Source organism: Electrona antarctica (assembly GCF_951216825.1).
Source record: "Electrona antarctica genome assembly, chromosome: 10".
Classification (NCBI taxonomy): Eukaryota; Metazoa; Chordata; class Actinopteri; order Myctophiformes; family Myctophidae; genus Electrona; species Electrona antarctica.
Window position 1 is genome coordinate 36,926,755 of NC_136791.1, and position 18,328 is coordinate 36,945,082.

The window sequence follows — 18,328 nt, forward strand, 5'->3', positions numbered from 1 at the left end:
GGGGCATCTGGGTATCCTAATGCATAGCATAAGCCAGGGTTAAACACACAGGGTTGGTTGGGTTGTATTTTAAAACTACGTTTGAATGGTGTCTATAGTCCCTTGGAAATTGGCATCTACACGGAATAGCCTAAATCTAGAGTCGACAGTTGAGTATAGTCCCACATTTATTTACAATTACATTGTTCAACTCTGACTTCAATCAAAAAGCGTTTAAATAAAACTGACCTAATAAGTAATAGTTTTGTGTGAAATTTGTGGCACTAAAATATAATCTGATAGATAAATATAATCATAGATTTATAAGACTTAACTCCGCCTTTGGACTTAGGAAAAAGGGCACTCTCTTGTCTGTAGTAAGTACATTATTCACAGTGACTCAGCAAAAATCTCCAAGTGGAACCAGATCTCTTTTATTCACGTCGTCACAAATTGCAACTGCATCTCGAGGATAACCCTGCCACACTTTGCTGCACCCTGTAGGTTTTCGACAAACATTGAATACTCGCAGCTTTCTTCTTTACAAGTGAGTTAAAGGACTGCTTCATTTGATCAAGTTATTGGCTGCCATTATTTTGTATCTGTTTATATGTGTAGGCTACTATGGAAATGCAGTCTGAGTGAGTGTAATAATCATGCCTACTTTCAAAATGCAGTGTAATTTTTTTAGTTGATTGTTGTGAAGTCAACTTGGAGAAAAGGTGAGCAAAGGGTTAAAATCTGGACTGACACTCATTGACACTGACAATGAGTGTCAGTGTCATGTTAATGTAACATGAACTTAATACTTGGTATGCATGGTCTCTAAGATTGTTCATGTCTTTCCACAGTGCCTCCATACACCATCACATATTTTCCAGTAAGAGGTATGTGAACAATGTGGTAAACTATGTCATAACAATTTAGGACACAAAACAAAAAAAAACTTACGGCATATTCTGATAAATGTAAATATTAGAGGTATTATAGTCTACATAATTATAGCTGAGCTTCACTCTCTTGGATCACTTTTAACTAGATAAAGTGCCCTTCTGGGCACAGGTCTCCACCAGGGCAGGTCAGGTTGTGGCCTCCTGGTGGCGCTATAATAGGCCAATGTGAAAAGTGTGGCATTTCTTCTTACGCCTTGGATGGCAATTGGATGATTTGAGGCATTTTGTTCCAAAAATGTGTTTTGTTCAAATCCACCTGTTGGTGGCACTATAACAGGCCAATGTGAAAAGGGTGCGGGAAAGTCTGTGAAAGATTTCACATAAATATTTGAGGCTTTTTGTTCAAAACGGGCCAATCCTGCAAACTTTGAAAGCCAATGGTGGCCAATTTGGATGGAATTTGAAATATCGGACAGATCCGACTTGAACACATGACTATAGAGCGTCGCAGTCCCGCCTCCTACCCTGGACCAGGAAATGAAACCCAATGCATTATTCTCATAGACATTTCTTAAAGTATTTATTTAAAGACGGTTACGCCGCGGACAAAGCCAACTCGAGTCGTGACAACTCATGACAACACAAACAATATTTTGGACCAAACAAATAATTAGAAAGAAGAAAAAAACGGCAGGTTACAACACTTTTTTTGTTGTTTTTCTTCTTTGTAATTATTTGTTTGGTCCAAAATATTGTTTGTGTTGTCATGAGTTGTCACAACTCGAGTTGGCTTTGTCCGCAGCGTAACCGTCTTTAAATAAATACTTTAAGAAATGTCTATGAGAATAATGCATTGGATTTCATTTCCTGGTCCAGGGTAGGAGGCGGGACTGCGACGCTCTATAGTGTGTAACGATTTGCGGGATTTTTGGACAGAATCTGGAGGAGTAATATAAAAAAAATGTTTTTCAAAAGTCTGCCTCCTGGTGGTGCTATAACAGGCCGTTCTGGAAAATCTGGGGCAGAGGTTCATCGTTGGCATCCAGGGAGGGTGCGTGCAAAATTTGGCACTGACCGGGTTAACGGTGCCGGAGATTAGCTGGTAACAGACGGCCGGACGCACACACACACGGACGGACTCGCACACGGACGGAGTGCAAAACATACTCTCTCCCCATGCATCCCTTCAGCCTGGTGGAGACAACAATGTTTGTAGCAAGCTGAATCAAGCTGATTGTTGTTTCTACCAGGCTGGATGGCCGAATGTTTGCTTGTTTCACAGCAGCAACTGAGTATTATATTGACCAACTCAAGTTTTGGGGTTTGATAAGGAAGCTTTCTGCTTCCACCCTCCTCAAAATAACTTGTCTTTCAAAAAATGGCACAGCTAACAATTAAATTGGTTGCACGGATGCAATTATAACCACCATTCAGCCGAAATGCAGTTAGAATTCATCTTGTGATCAGGGGAGGGGAGACTGGTGTCTGATGCTGTGTTCACATACTGGTGACTATTCCGAAGTAACAAATTTAAGTCATTTTCAAGGGAAAGTACTATAAGTTATAAATTGACACCTGACACTTGTTGCTGCATGATGGGTGTGACAAGCTAGTGAAGCTACCCAAAAGAAGCTGAGCTGGCTTCAACATTTTTCAGCACCCCAATGACGCAGTGTTGTGTCAATCAACCATACTGTGTGCTTTTGTTCACCGTTTCCACTACCCTTCTCTCTCCCCACAATTCCTGCTCCATTCCATAACGGAGAGAAAGAAAATCCCCATTCTTGCAGTTCCCTGAGCTATTTAAACCTACCTATTTTGTTGACAGTGTGGCTTGAGCAACAGTTCACCGGCAACTCTGCAGCAATGTAGCTGGTCATGCTTGGTCACTGTGTAGCTTTTATTTTATTTTCATGTTGAATAAAACAAACATACCGGCTGTACTGTGTTACTATCTCTTTTTAAAGGTAAACGGTACACTCAAATATGTTTCTGAAAACATTGCACACAAGAAATAGACAATGTAACAGAAACTTGATTCTCATCTCATCTCATTCACAAAAGCCTTGTTTGATATTCTTTTACTTTGTGGACAGCATGACATCAATGGGGGGTTATCCCCAGGACCCCAAGGCCTCAAAATCAGTCTTGTTATAGCTCAGAGCTGATAATACATTCATCTGCCCACTGTCTGGGGGGAGGTAGGAAGCTCTGGTGCTGTTTAAATCTGTGTGATTGGCTGATACAGGCCCAGCCCTGGCTGTCTCATTAGAAAATACTTAACGATATGGAAATTAAATACTCTTGTCATCTATATGTGTATAAGTGAGGGCAACCAAGTATTGACAACATGCATACCTTACAATGGAAGGGAATAACATGGACTGCTGCAGAGATTAAAATAGGTTGCCGTTTGCATCCCAAAATGCAGTTTATGGTTAAGGGACGCAATAAAACAACGACCTCTGCATTCACGGGATGCACTACTGTACTACTGACTGTTTTTTATATTTTTATTCTAGTTTATTTTTCTACATGAATATAACCACATTATAACCATATGAAATGGGAGTTAAATGCTGCAATTTGTAAAAATGGCAAAATATGACTCCTAACGTCGTTGAAGTGGGACTCATAAAATGTCCCTGGGACTCATCTAAAAGACCATCCCTGCATCCCGGGACTCATTACATTCAAAACCTATTTACATCACTGCTGCTGGCGCGTGCACATGTTGGTTGTGTTGCTGTATGTCACAATGACACTTTCATAGAACACATTATTTTCAGACCTTGTGATGCAAATATCACAAGGCTTTAAATACAAATCTTTCTTAATATTACCGGTATACTATTTCTAAAATCTAATGGATTGTGTTTTTACTGCTTTCTCTCTTCTGTATGTCTCAGGCCGCTGTGGTGCTATGAGGATCATGCTGGTCGACCAGGGCCAGAAATGGAAAGAGAATATTCTCAACTACGACGAGTGGATGAAGGGAGACCTGAAACCCACATGTGTGAGTTGATGGTGTTTGCTTTTTTAATATCTTCTTTTGGCTTTACCTATCTTTAAATTGTGAATCTAAATTGTTTGTTCAAATTCATTGTAAAGCATTTTCATTTGCCTTTGTGTATGAAATGTGCAATACAAATAAACTTGCTTTTCCTTTAGGTATTTGGACAGTTACCTAAATTTGAAGATGGAGACTTGGTCTTGCATCAGTCTAACGCCATTCTGCGACACCTGGGTCGCAATCATGGTAATTTATTCTTTATACCTTTTGATGGGTTGTTTAGGATGCTTTAGGTGATTAGGAGGATTGTATAGCATGTGGCATACTGTATATGTTAATATCATTGGTTTCCTTTTTATTTGTCACAAATACAGTAATAAAACACATAGTTTGTTATAACTAGTAGTACTGTATTTTCCCATTCAGGTGCTTATGGTAAAGATACCAGAGAGGCTGCCCTTATTGACATGATGAATGATGGTGTGGAGGACCTACGTCTGAGATATTATAAGATGATCTTCATAGAATATGTAAGTCTGAATCCACACAGTTTAGTAAACTTAATCTGTAGTCCTGTGCATCATGTGCATCCTTGTAATGACAGATTTAGCATGATGACCACATGTCCTACACTATATTCATTCTGTATGTATATTGAATGTATATTAGAATAAAAAATAAACATTAAAAAAATGGAAACTTGCCATACATGGCCTACTTGTGTGCAAGCAGAGCGCACAAGTGCTGCTAACTAATGTCTATTACACTTTTGTTCTAAATCCTTTAGATCCGTTATTTACCCATACCAATGTTGAGACGTTGCGTACCTTACCTTAGTTACGTCACCATCAACAGCCAATAAACTATAAAAGTTATGCATCATATAATGTGCTATAAAGCAGATTGTAATGTCCCAATGTTATAGGAGACTGGCAAAGACGCATTCATTAAGGACCTGCCGAACCACTTCTCCAAATTTGAAGCGTTTATGGCCAAGAACAATAGTGGATTCCTGGTCGGGGACAAGGTACACTCACTGACTGCAATTTTGGTAAAATGTCAGCGGATGAATTTTTCTTTTTGTGGTGTATGTACACTAGTATGTGTAACAAATAGCCTACATACATACAGCTCCATCTCACTGAATTAGAATATTTTGTAAAAGTTCATTTTCTTCTGTAATATAATTCAAAAAGTGAAACTTTCATATATTCTCAATTCATTGTGCATAAAGTGAAGTATTTAAAACCTTTTTTTGTTTTAATCTTGATGATTATGGTGTACAGCTCATAAAAATAAAAAAATCCTATCAATGAATTAGAATATTTTACGAGACCGATTTTTTAAATGAGAACTGTTGACCATCTGAAAAGTATATTAATGTATGCAGTTAATACTTGGTCTGGGCTACTTTTGAAGAAATTCAATGGGGCATGGCATGGAGGTGGAAGCCCAGGTTTGCTTTGATAACAGCCGTAAATTAATTTGTATTGTTCAGTCATATGTCTCACACCTTCCACTTGACAATACAACCTAGATTCTCTGTGGGGTTCAGGTCAGGCCAGTTGGCTGGTCAGTTAAGCACAGTAATACCATGGTCAGTACACCAGTTACTAGTAGTTTTGGCTCTGTGGGCAGGTGCCAAATCGAACTGGAAAGGAAAATTAGCATCTCCATGAAGCTTGTCAACATACTGAAGCACAATCTACTCTAAAAAGATGGCTGTGTTGAAACCATTGTTAACTTTTCACTGTCAGTGGACCAACACCATGCACATAACATGGCCATAATCATCGAGATTAAAACAAAAAAAGGTTTTAAATACTTCATTTTATGCACAATGAATTGAGAATATATGAAAGTTTCACTTTTTGAATTTTATTACAGAAGAAAATTAACTTTTACAAAATATTCTAATTCAGTGAGATGGAGCTGTATAAGGCAATATACTATGCACAAATTAACAATGTAAATCTGCCATCTGCTATATGAATTTCAAGAGACAGTGGTCTGTGAACAAGGCAAAGGGGGCCCTCTGCTGGCGAAAATCACTTTTTTCATGGTCATAGAAATTATAACTTTTTTGTTTTGTTTTTCTATAATTTGGGTGGGAAGAAAGCTTGAGTAATAATCAGTTTTATATCTATTATAATATATAACATATATGGTAATGTAACCATATATATGTATCAATCACGTGCCAATCATGTGATTGGCAGACAAAGAGGACTGGAGCGGTGATTTCTTAGAACTCAGCATCTCTCACATGTTCTGGTAGTCTATACATAAGAGCATGGGTTCTATGCAACACCGTCTATATCATCATGCCATCAACAAGGAGATATTTTTGGGGGATTGAACTTTAATTCAACACCACATTTACACTGCAATGTCATCGTCAAGTACATGCTCACAAGTATGACAGTTCATCAGTATTTTATTTATTTTTGTGATAACAAATTATGCTACTGTATAAAATACAAAGTAGAGTACAAAGTGGAAAGAGGGGACTCACAGTTTAGCTTTGCTTGGAGCCCCATAATTGCTTAGTTCGCCCTTAAAGAAACACAACTGTTATTTTAATTTGGTCAATTCTGGGCAACTACATTATTGTATACATAGAAGTTGTGTACTGATGATAGTTTTGATGATTCACTGGTTGAAAAATAAAATTAACTTCAATGGTGTGTCAAATAAATTATGATATTGTCCTTGTTCAGATTTCATATGCTGACTACAGCCTGTTTGAAGTCCTGCTCAACCTCCTGGAGCTGTGCCCAACCTGCCTGGATATCTTCCCCACACTGAAGGGCTTTGTGGAAAAGATGTCAGCCCGCCCAAAAATCAAGACCTTCCTAGACTCTGATGCTTATAAAAAGTTGCCAATAAATGGCAATGGCAAACAATGAATCCTTCATAAAGAGCTACGATTAATGATACTGTTGTTCATTGTTGAAACCTTGACCATGCAAAAAGATTATTTTTTTAACTTGGTCAAGAACCAAAGTAGGGTACAGTAAATCCTTTTCTACATACAGTAGCCTTTTATTGGGTAGAGAGAGCACTTCGATAATTGTGTAGTAGCTGGCTGCATAAATAAATAAATATAAATAAATACAACTTTTGTGTGTCAGTACTTCCTGTGATACTGTTTACAAATACATAGGCATATGTGTTAAATATTTAAGAAATAGCCTAATTCTAATTCACAAGGTTCATAATATTTGGCCATGCCATTTCTTTTCCCCCCAACGCTTTAAACTTTTGCAGTCTTTTGGGGGCATATGGATACTGTAATAAATAATAACCCCTAGTTAACTTCTTGCATTATGTGAGCTGTATCAGGATATCTTATCTGGATAAGGAAACATGCATGCCAGGTGTAAATGCCACAGACACCACTTCTGGGGGTGACCTGACTCACATTGTAAATCCAAGTATAGAGCCCTGCATGGGGTTCCCTGTCTGATCCACTAGTCTAAGAACAGGGTTTAATTGGTTAAATCATTTCCTTTTATCACTTGTCCATTCTACAGCATTCTGGACCTCTAATTGACAGTTACAAAATAAATCACTGAAACAAGATTGGTTCAAAAGGTGTAACCTTTTCTTTAGATTTTAGACCCCTTAGATTTTAGACCCCTTCCATTAATATATTAGTAAAACAAATGATATTATATATATATATATATATATATATATATATATATATATATATATATATATATATATATATGCTACGTACATGCTTGTTGTACAACACCTAATGCATATATATATATTTTGTATATTCCTAATAAGATCCACATATTCATTAATTAATTCATAATGAATAAAAACGTGTACATTAAACATAATTTTGAAAATTCTGTATTTAATTTAATTTTTTATTTGATCTTACTTTGAAGTGTCTTTTTTTACCTTTGCTTTGAAGTACACTACCGGACGTTGTCACGCCGGCGCGTATTCTCACGCACATCCCGCTTCACAATGCCCTCTTTCCGGATTGGTGCTTTTGAAAGACCTTTGAAAGACAAGAAGAGAGCTGATTGGCTGGGATTTGAACTGTTGCTGCTCCGCGGCCAATTCGAAGGAAGACTACTCACAATCTCTCTACGGAAACACTGGCTGCATTAACACATTTGCCTGGGAGGTAAAAAACGTTTTACTTTCGAGTTTTTTGGTTGTAATATAACGTATTTCTTTGTCGGTTGCGTTGCAAACGTTGGCAATTCAACTTGCATACGAGAATGAGATTTGATTCGCCCACTGTTTGTTTATTATCGTAGAAAATACGCCCTGAAGTAGGGCAAAACTGGGCAGTGAGGCACGAGTTCTGTTTTAAATGTTGCGCTATGCGTTATGTTGTATCAAAGGTCGAATTTCTTGAAGATAATTCATTGAAACTTTACGTAAGCAATGTCTCTATGTATGTTCGTTTATTGTTGGGGAGACGTGTGTGTTTTGAGATGTCAAACACGTTTATTTTTCGTCCCAAGGAACAATGGAAGACTATCTGAAGATAGAGAAGATCGGAGAGGGTAACTGTTTTGGATGTTTACTGTTTATTGTGATTCTCAACCGTCCCTAGCAACACATTTACACGGTCATTTAGACTTATTTAGAATTGGAACTGCTAATAATGATGACCTTTTCCAGGTAGCTGTAATGTATTTCATTGTTTATGAGGGACACATCATGCTTATCTTATGTTTTGAAGTGCTTTTCTCAAGGGTAGAATCTGTTCTTAGTAGTAGCCTATTTTAGCTGGGCACTCCACCATTTTACCTAACATTTGATGCTTTGTGTGTAAATACAACCATTTAAAGCAAATCACACTTCCTGCTCATGTTGTAACTTGTTACTTTAGCATTTAGTCGTTTTTGTAAATTGTTTTTAAATGCACAGATTAGCTGTATTCTAATGACACAACAAGTAACCTAATCTGATAACTGCGTACCATTTTACTGCTAATGCGGGTCAGTTATTAAATCTGTCTGACATGTTCTGCTTTCATAGGAACCTATGGAGTGGTGTACAAAGGCAGACACAAGGGCACTGGGCAGATTGTGGCCATGAAGAAGATCAGACTAGAGAGTGAGGAGGAGGGAGTACCTAGTACTGCTGTCCGAGAGATCTCACTGCTAAAAGAACTACAGCACCCCAATGTTGTACGGTATGTGTGGGTGTGTGAGGGTGGGTGGGTACTGGGTAGTAGTATATGACTATATGTGGTCCCCCACAGGAACCCCACCAGTCACCATTATGCCTCAGATCTCATATGGTACCATAAAGCGAGTATGTTACTTACAATATAATTAGCATGTGATCTGCACTGGTTTTCACTTTCCATGGGCACTCTAAAACAAGTTGATTTATTGATCAGAAGTGAAAGTCAAAATTACATGAGGGGGGGAGTAATTATATATATATATTTCTGAGGTATTTCTGTTTGTATACTGTATATTATAAATGTCATGTTTGTAACTGACATGTTTGTGTGTGGCATCCATTCCAGACTGCTGGATGTTCTGATGCAGGAATCCCGTCTCTACCTCATCTTTGAGTTTCTGTCCATGGATCTGAAGAAGTACCTGGACTCCATCCCATCTGGACAGTACATGGACCCTATGCTGGTTAAGGTAAATACATGTGTGTGCCGTCTGTGCACTGTATGTGTGCATGCAGTAGGGGTCACCAATACAACACTACAATGTTTGTTACTGGTATATTTTCAAAGACACAACACATTTTTACATTGATAATTGTGATAAGCATGAACAATGACAACCATGAGTGAAACCTGAAGTGAAATCTCTGTTTTGACAATTGCCATTTATGAAAGTAAGTCTAAGAGTTACACTATTTATAAAACATTGTTTAAATGGCTTAAATCTGTTTCTATAAATACATGTAGTGAAAATGGTACATGTACAGCATTAGTTTGTTATTATTGGATGGAAATATTTTATTAACACCAAGCCGTCTAATTGCTCTCTCCCTGCAGAGCTACCTTCACCAGATCTTAGAGGGCATTGTGTTTTGCCATTGTCGGCGAGTTCTCCACAGGGACCTGAAGCCACAGAACCTCTTGATCGACACCAATGGTGTCATCAAGCTGGCTGACTTTGGCCTGGCCAGGGCCTTTGGGGTGCCTGTCAGAGTCTACACACACGAGGTGAGGAATTCACCTCCATTTATAGCCATATACAAATAGGCCAAACATATTCATATCAACGGTCAACTAACTGAAAAATGCCCTAAAAATTAGTAAATTCATACATTTTATTTCTGTTTCCTGCTCCTAGAAATGTATTGATTATTTTTATGGTGTAACTCTCCAAAAGTAGTTTATGGCAGGATCTGTGTGTCTGTCTGGAACCAATCTCGCCAACTGTTAAGCCAAAGCTTGTATGCCCTCATTCCCAGTAGGCCACAGAAGTACCTCTACAAATTTGTTTCTTTTATTATAATGGAATTCATTCAATTGGGCTGTGATTAATTGAGCTGTGATCAAGATGGGATCACGGCCCAAATTTGGAGTTGTATGTCATAAATATGTCTGTCATAATATATACAGTGTATATATATAGCCGACTGACATCATAGACTACTAATTGACTATTAAAGTTAAAGGCTGGTCACATGAATTAAATAACATCGAAGCCATGCTGTGTCTATGTGGATCCTACCATCCACATAATAATTTTCCTAGTTGTGTTGTACTTGTCCACATGTCTTTGCAAACATGTGCTGTGTTCAAAAAGAAGAGTTTGTAGCGGGGGAAAGGTGTCCCCCCCCCCCCCCCCCCCTAGTCTTACATTGAATGTGAGGCTAGTAGCTACAAATTACAATTTAGGAAATTAGCAAATGCCCTTTATCCACAGACAATTAAGAAGTGCATGTTCAGTAAATGTCATGAACCGTAGTCAACAAACGGGGTAAATTGTCGCTGAGGTGATGTTGCTTTGTGACATTATGTCAAAGCATAATTCAGGCTTTTGCTGCAGGTGCTACTATACCTTATATGAACAAATTCTCCAAGGTGAATGCCATAAAAATTACAAAATAATTAATGGTGTGAAAACAGACAGCAACATGGAGTGCTTAAGTCTGATTTCAAAAGCAACACCACCTGAATTTTCTTCTTTTTTTCCCAAGCAAGTGTACATGACATTTGTGCAAGTAGATGGGGAAAGTGCCTCTGAGACCTTAGTGTCACTATTCTCTCAACAGTCTGTTGAGAGAAAATTGAATATAGTCATGATTTTGTGTTTGAATATAACGTGATCTTTCAGGGACAGAGGTTGTTGTTCAATCCATCCCATGTATTTGCTAAAAGCTGTCCTCACTCCTCCCCAGGTAGTAACACTGTGGTACCGAGCACCTGAGGTGCTCCTGGGTGCGGCACGTTACTCTACACCTGTTGACGTGTGGAGCATCGGGACCATCTTTTCAGAGTTGGCCACCAAGAAACCACTCTTCCACGGAGACTCAGAAATTGACCAACTGTTCAGGATCTTCAGGTGTGTGTGTGTGTGTGTGTACTAGAGTTAATTTAAAAAAAGAAAATTATATATCCAATTATTTACATTCATTTGGCACTTACCAACTTTTTTGAAAGTTTTTTGAAAATAAATCACAATCCATTTAGGACTGATTTCTCAAAAATATACAATTCATACATTTAAATATTATTTAAATACTAAATATGTTACACCAGTTCTCACTAAAAGCTTTAAAGGGAAGTTGAAAGTGCCTGTGGTTGGTGCTAGGCTAGAGGATTGGTCATAGTGTCATTAAGATCAGTAGGGCTCACCCTGCATTCTGCTTATCGGAATATAAGATCTCTTGTGCAAAGTTGATATTTGCCCTGATCGGTTGCTAAAGAAAAGGTCATGGGGTCACTCAAATAGATGTAACGGGCTCCAAAATGTATCTACAGAATGGTATCTTACCAAATTAATCCAATTGTCTAAGTGCATCTAACCCCTCCTATTACTACAGTTTAATAAAATGATCCATAATTTACAATAAATCAAATGTATTGCAATGGTATTACTGAAACACTTATTTTTGCAGAGGTGAAACTGTTTACTCAAACTACCTTAACGACCTTAAATACAAACGGTAGCTATAGTAGACAATCAAATAATTGCGTGCGTTGTAACCTTGGTAAAAATCATGTGAGGGGACAGTCACATCACAGCACACTTTTATTCTACCTCCTGAAGGCGGATTCTGCCAATGCATTTCAATGGGAATGGAGCGGTTTGCTGCCATTTGCAAACTTCTGCCAAAAAGAAAAAATCCATTCCCATTGAAATGCATTGGTAGAATCCGCCCTCGTGGGGCGCCCGTCCAGGCACATGCCACATTTAGGCTCTGGCCTTGCGTTGCGTCGTGTTCGAGTCCCGTTAATGATGATCTTGGTCTTGGCTGTGTCTCTCCCTTTCTCTCTCTCCCTCTTTCCTGTCATTCTTCACTTGTATCTATCAATAAAGGCAGAAAAGCCAAAAACAAATGTAAAAAAAATATATATAGGTCCGGATCCGGTAGAATAAAAGTGCTGTATGACCGGCGGGTTACTTTCTTACTGGCCAAAGCACAGGGAAGAAGAAAGCAGTGGAGCAACTCAGACAGTGTCTTTAATGGAGCAGGGTGCAAGGCAGGAATGACAATGTTTCGATGTTAAATACATCTTCATCAGATCAGGTCACATGTAACAGGGGTTTTAGATTTCATTATCGTTATCCTGGAAGTCTGAGAAAACAGTCAAGCCACCATTTAGCGTACAGTTGCCTAGTAACTGACGACATAGCTGGCATTGGACAGGAAAAGAGCCAGGTCGTATGACCGCTAAGTGAGGATAAGCGAGATTATACTGTCTGAAACATGAAACCTTAGGTATAATATATATTTAATTCCAAAGCAAACCTGTAAATTTGACAAATGTGGTGATAGTAAGGGTAAGTGATAATCAAAGACTATCTGTGTAGTTATCAAAAAGTAATGCATGATGCAGAGATTTATTTGTTTATTTGATCAGCGATCAAAATACTACCACAGGTAATAACACTAAAATCACACCCGTGTGAACTGAGTGGTGTAAGGTTTTATATAGCATGATCAGCTGTGGTCTGACGTAATGTCTGACGTAATGAAATAAGGTAAGGTATTATGTAGCCTGATCAGCTCTGATCTGACGTAATGAAATCACACCTGGATGTGATTTCACAACTGGCTTTTTTTGTGCAGAGAAAATGACCACGGTTGCTACGGTCATCCAGTTCACCCGGGTGTGATTTAATTACGTCAGAAATTATTTTGAACATAGCAACCATGGTCATTTTTTTATGCACACAAAAGCCAGTTGTAGGAGTGGTTTACACCACTCAAAAATCAACATAGTAATAGCCTAATATGACACTGACCACAACCCTGTCTTACTGTCCGTTGGCATTTTCACACTTGAAAGAAATACAGACAAGCTGTCTATTCAGAAGATCATTCAACTAACCTTGTGGACTCTGGACTGTAGTGAAAACGAATGTGGGAAAAATGCAGGGTTAAATACAGGGGATTACTTTAGTCAACCCAAGGCAGTATAATCAAGTATGAAAACGTATGAGCACAAATTTCTAGCACTCTTATTAACCATGGACCGTCTTTCTTCTCCAGAACCCTGGGAACCCCCAACAATGATGTGTGGCCTGATGTTGAATCCCTGCCTGACTATAAAAACAGCTTCCCCAAGTGGAAGGGTGGCAACCTTCCCTCCATGGTCAAAAACCTGGATAAAAATGGCATGGATCTGATGGCTGTATGTACACTTTACATTTACTTATTGTTGTGACTTTGTTTTTTTATGTGATGTGCCCAGTGCATAGTGTCTACATAATGTAGCTGGTGGTCCCCGGACCACTGGTTAAGAACCACTGGCCTACATACTTGACACAGATAAATTAAATATACCATATATTTATTTGTATTGCATGTGAGGTTATGTTATGAAATCTTTGCAATACAATGACTGAGTGGACCTTAATGGTTATTTTTCCATTATTCTTCCTTCTTTAGAAAATGCTGATCTATGATCCTCCTAAAAGAATCTCTGCCAAACAAGCCATGACACACCCTTATTTTGATGACCTTGACAAATCCATCCTTCCTTCCAGCTCTGGCAAGATGTGAAATGTATAGAACCTCTGATTGAACTCTATCTCAGTTGGGTTGGAGCCATACATGTCACAACCATCACAGATGCAATAAGATACACTTTATCCCATACATCACTTTCTGACACACACACACACACACACATCTAGTCCAAGACGTGGACGGTTTTTCAACGGAGAAAAGTCTTGGCTAATTGTGACTGGCTTCTCCCTGCCTTTGTAAACAACCCATGGATCTGTTGGAAAAAAGAAAACAGTGATACAGTTTTGTATTCATGGAAACGAGACACAATCCCCAAATATGTCAACATGTATCTGTTTTTCTCTTTGTTTGTAGTGTCTTTGTTTTTGTGAACGTGTTCTCTGTTTGTGGTTTCTTTGTTTTTATGATTGTGTTCATTCTGTATGTTTTGAACTACTCTGTAAATATGACTTGTGAAAAGGTTAATTGGATCGCAAAGTACTATAAAGTTGCTCTTCAAAATATAATATTCAATAAAAGTGCACTTTGAGATCCCAATGATTTCGTTTTGTAAATGTGACTGCCTGCTTTATCTAAACGTAAGCAATAATTGTGACTAAAGGTGCTGAGAAATTGAATTTTAAACCATTTGTGCAGTTTTATCATTGTATTTTGTATATTTTCAGTGAGCACTAGAATGGATCAGGTTGTAGGAAGATGCTATGACAGAGTCAGACAGTTGGGTGTGTATTTGTCTTTTGTCTGTTAGAACTGTGCTGCAAGAAGGCTCCACACAAATGCACCCTCCTGAGTCTTGACTGTGGATAAGCTGAATAATGGACAGAAATGGGAAATACCACCTGCAATGTATTTCCTATGAAAAAACGAGAGACTATCCGGCCACTCGGGAGTAATAAGGAGGACAGCATTTATTAAAATGGCTTTTTTTTTGTCCTGAGTGCCTGGATTGTCTCTTGGTTTTTCACTTGTTTTGATCCAAATGTCCCTACAAGACAAGTATAGTGGGCTTGAAGATCTGCTAATTTTCAGCTTTAGGCTTACCGTTAAAAATGGCATTAAAAAAATTGCTGTCCTAAAATGATGATATAGTAATAGGTGTGTGACGTCATGTATTTGTGTGATCTCAGTCAGGAACGGGCACCTTGATCATTCAGCTAGAATATGGCAATGACAACTACCCATTGATAAATGTGTCATCAAGATGGGTCTGAAACATGCAGTAGAATTATCCGTTGCACATCGTGAATGTATACACTGACTAGCACAAACTTGAAAGGCGACGGTGAAGAGTTGATAGAATTGGTTCCTGTCAGACTACAGCCGAAAATGTGCACACAGTAGATGCTAGACGCTAGAGTGTTTGGGCCTTGATGAACAAAGGATTCTTTTGCTTGATAAACTGAGTGAATCATGGTAGAATTACTCTTTATATTTCCCCTTATATTGTATGTAATCATAAGGCCAAAGGTGAACAACATATTATGTTGTTCACCTTTGGCCTTATGATTATCTGATTATCAGAATATCACAGAGCTATACATCATTATTGTGAGGGCAGGAGCCTGTAGCTTCTCCTCAGCCCCTGTGGGAGGCGCTGTTCTCCAAGTATACCCTCCCACACTTCCTGGATACTGACTAAACAAAATGTTGCTGCTCTATTATACCATTGCATTCAAGCTATTGACTGATTTATTGAATACTTTATTAACAGTATTCTTTTTTTAAAGCAGTTTAATACAAATACATACACCCAAGGATGCACTATGTCTTGTTTTCAATGGGGTCCTGAGTATTCAATTCATAGCTACACTGCATTCAAGGTTTACTTTTTATTTTGGGAGCCATCTGATTCTGAGGCCTTTCTACTAAACAAATGCAGAAATGGATTTAAATCTGGTCTGATAATCTGGCTGCTTTGAGTTTGATTTCAAATGACAACCCTTTGTAATCTCTTTGTAACTACCACACCAGACACAAGGAAAATAAGAATTGAAAAAGTTCAAATGGATGCCTGCAATGCTGCGAGGCGTTGTGAGCTCATAGATCAGCTAATTTAAAAAATGTTGCCTCTTTCTTATTATCTTATATATATAATTTTACAATGTGGCCAAGGTTTCACCAGTTTTTATAGTAGTCCTGTAGTTTGTTGATTACTTTTGAGACGGTAATGGTCTTTTTCTTGTATTAAAAGGTCTTGAAAGTCATTTAATTTTCACTTCACTGTCCCAAAATCATGTGAGAACCACTGTTCTATACAGTTCGGTGTCTTTTGAAGTCAACCTGTTATAAATTATAACCCGTAAGACCCGTGTGTTTGTCTTGTATTGGGATTGTAGACAGGATAAGCTCATAAAGGACAGCAATAGGAAATGAGGGGCTGAGTCAATTCAATTCAAAGGAGCTTTATTGGCATAAGAAAACATATGTTTACATTGCCAAAGCAAGTGTTAAAATATAATAAAAACTGTTGAAAATTGGGAAAGTATATACTGTTGGAGGGGGTACAGCTTTGTGTATGCAGGTCGCATTTACTATAATCGTGCATTTCCCGTCAGTCAGTCACTCCCAGGCATGACCATATATGGTCATGCCTCATGACATCATCAGGGATGGAGATCCCTGATGTCATCAATATTAAGCCCATATATGGAGATCCCTGATGTCATCAATATTGGCCAGCAACTCTACAGCTGAGGTCTAAGGTCCATATATGGAGCTGACCGTTTCTGACATTCCATATGTTGATCCTTCCCCATCCATTCATCTATCCTCTTTGATGTCTCCCTTTTGACTGATACCTGTCCATAAACTCTAGACAGGCCTGCCCCAAAGTTATTATTGCAGCCGCGCCCGGCAGCCGGCAAAAACTAGAGTTATCAACAGGCCCGAAAATTAAGGCCCTCATCAAACCCTGTACACTCAAGACAATGCCCCCGCTACCACCCTTAGATCTCCATATATGGAGCTGACCTGTTCTGACATTCCATATGTTGATCTGACCTCATCAAACCCTGTACTCTCAAGACACTCCATGGCCTGTACAGAATTCATTCCATATGTTGATCTGATCCCCCATGCCAAAGCGCCAGCGCTTGCCCAGCAGTCTGCTGTCACCCAGGCGGATATATTGATCTGACCTTACCCAGACGGATGAGTGCAAACGCTTCTCGCCCTCAGGCGTCTTACTGGTATATGCAGGGTATAAAGCTTTTTGAAGCAAATAGCACCAATCTTTTGCAGTCACTTATAGCAAACAGCAGCATTTTCTTCCTCAAAACTATTCAAATAGTTTACCAAAAAAAAGCCTCAGATTTAATAAGATTAAAGGTAGCAGCTCTGTTTACATGTGCAGTAAGTCTAGAGGTCTACTTGGTACAGATATTAGGGTGCCTTCCATTGGCTATAACCCTTTATCGCAACATAAATGGGAGTTTTTTGTCATTGGTCAAGTTTTCAAACTCGCTTGGGTGTGTGTAATCTGTGGGTGCAAGTCATACATTACTTTGCTTCATTATTGTACCCAAATGTTTCAGGGTGGATTAATCTGGATCTGTTATACTTAACTCAATGACTGTAATTCCAAAAACGTACCCGCACCTACAGTGTCCAAACAATAGGCCTAGCATGAGACAGATGAAAACACCGGAAGAAACAGAGACACTCAGAAAGCAGCAGGCATTGGGGTGTGTGTGTGTGTGTAATAGTGTGGGTGTGGTGAGTAGTTTGTGTGGGGTTAGGGCGAGTCTTGTGTTCTTGTGTTGTTGTTGATAGGGTTAATTGCTAGCTGACAAGCTTTGTCTTCAGGCTGTGTGTATGTGTGTGTGTGTGTGTGTGTGTGTGTGTGTGTGTGTGTGTGTGTGAGAGAGAGAGAGAGAGAGAGAGGGAGAGAGAGAGAGAGAGAGAGAGACAGATTCCACAGGTAAACAATGCACCTCAGCCCCCCTCATACTGAAATTCCATTGAGGTTACATTTTCAAACATGTTTGAACAAGCTTTATTTGCTAACATTTTCTCTTTCACCTCTAATAATAATAATATTATTAGATATCTAATATCTCACTCCATTATACTATAATGTAGTGAGATATTAGAAATTTGGAATTAACTATAATGATTATAGTTAATTCCAAATTTCCCATATTCCCTCTTTCCGTTTATCATTCTGTTGCCTTTCCCATTGTCCCATCCCCCTCTATTGATTTCTTGGCCTCAACCTTTGCCTACCTCTGACCTTATCTCTTTCTCCCACTTCCTTCTTCATTCTCTTTTCCTTCATTCCTTT

At 38.6% G+C, this 18,328-nt stretch overlaps 2 protein-coding genes across 3 annotated transcripts; both read left to right on the forward strand.

The window, feature by feature from the left end:
• The first annotated feature begins 389 nt into the window (after positions 1-389).
• On the forward strand, positions 390-6,946 carry LOC306931287 (glutathione S-transferase P-like). Its single transcript, XM_079512600.1, has 7 exons — positions 390-526; positions 831-866; positions 3,782-3,888; positions 4,044-4,131; positions 4,312-4,415; positions 4,811-4,912; positions 6,606-6,946. Coding segments are annotated over exons 1-7 (627 nt in total). The 5' UTR covers positions 390-525; the 3' UTR covers positions 6,795-6,946.
• A 974-nt stretch (positions 6,947-7,920) lies between these two features.
• cdk1 (cyclin dependent kinase 1) lies at positions 7,921-14,583 on the forward strand. Of its 2 annotated transcripts, none has more exons than XM_079512559.1 (8): positions 7,921-8,038; positions 8,385-8,426; positions 8,905-9,061; positions 9,404-9,527; positions 9,893-10,063; positions 11,248-11,411; positions 13,567-13,708; positions 13,966-14,583. In XM_079512559.1, the coding sequence occupies exons 2-8, from the start codon at positions 8,390-8,392 to the stop codon at positions 14,077-14,079; spliced, it is 909 nt and encodes a 302-aa protein (XP_079368685.1). In that variant the 5' UTR covers positions 7,921-8,038; positions 8,385-8,389; the 3' UTR covers positions 14,080-14,583. The 2 variants fall into 2 exon arrangements, with proteins under 2 accessions (XP_079368685.1, XP_079368686.1); XM_079512560.1 differs by lacking the exon at positions 7,921-8,038 and adding an exon at positions 8,123-8,297.
• The last annotated feature ends 3,745 nt before the right edge of the window (positions 14,584-18,328 follow it).

Coding starts and splice junctions, on each gene's coding strand:
- LOC306931287 (XM_079512600.1), top strand. Junction 4,132..4,311: donor ACACCTGGGTCGCAATCATG/GTAATTTATTCT, acceptor TTTCCCATTCAG/GTGCTTATGGTAAAGATACC. Junction 4,416..4,810: donor AGATGATCTTCATAGAATAT/GTAAGTCTGAAT, acceptor CCAATGTTATAG/GAGACTGGCAAAGACGCATT.
- cdk1 (XM_079512559.1), top strand. CDS start 8,390: ATGGAAGACTATCTGAAGATAGAGAAGATCGGAGAGG. Junction 8,427..8,904: donor GATAGAGAAGATCGGAGAGG/GTAACTGTTTTG, acceptor CTGCTTTCATAG/GAACCTATGGAGTGGTGTAC. Junction 11,412..13,566: donor CAACTGTTCAGGATCTTCAG/GTGTGTGTGTGT, acceptor TTTCTTCTCCAG/AACCCTGGGAACCCCCAACA.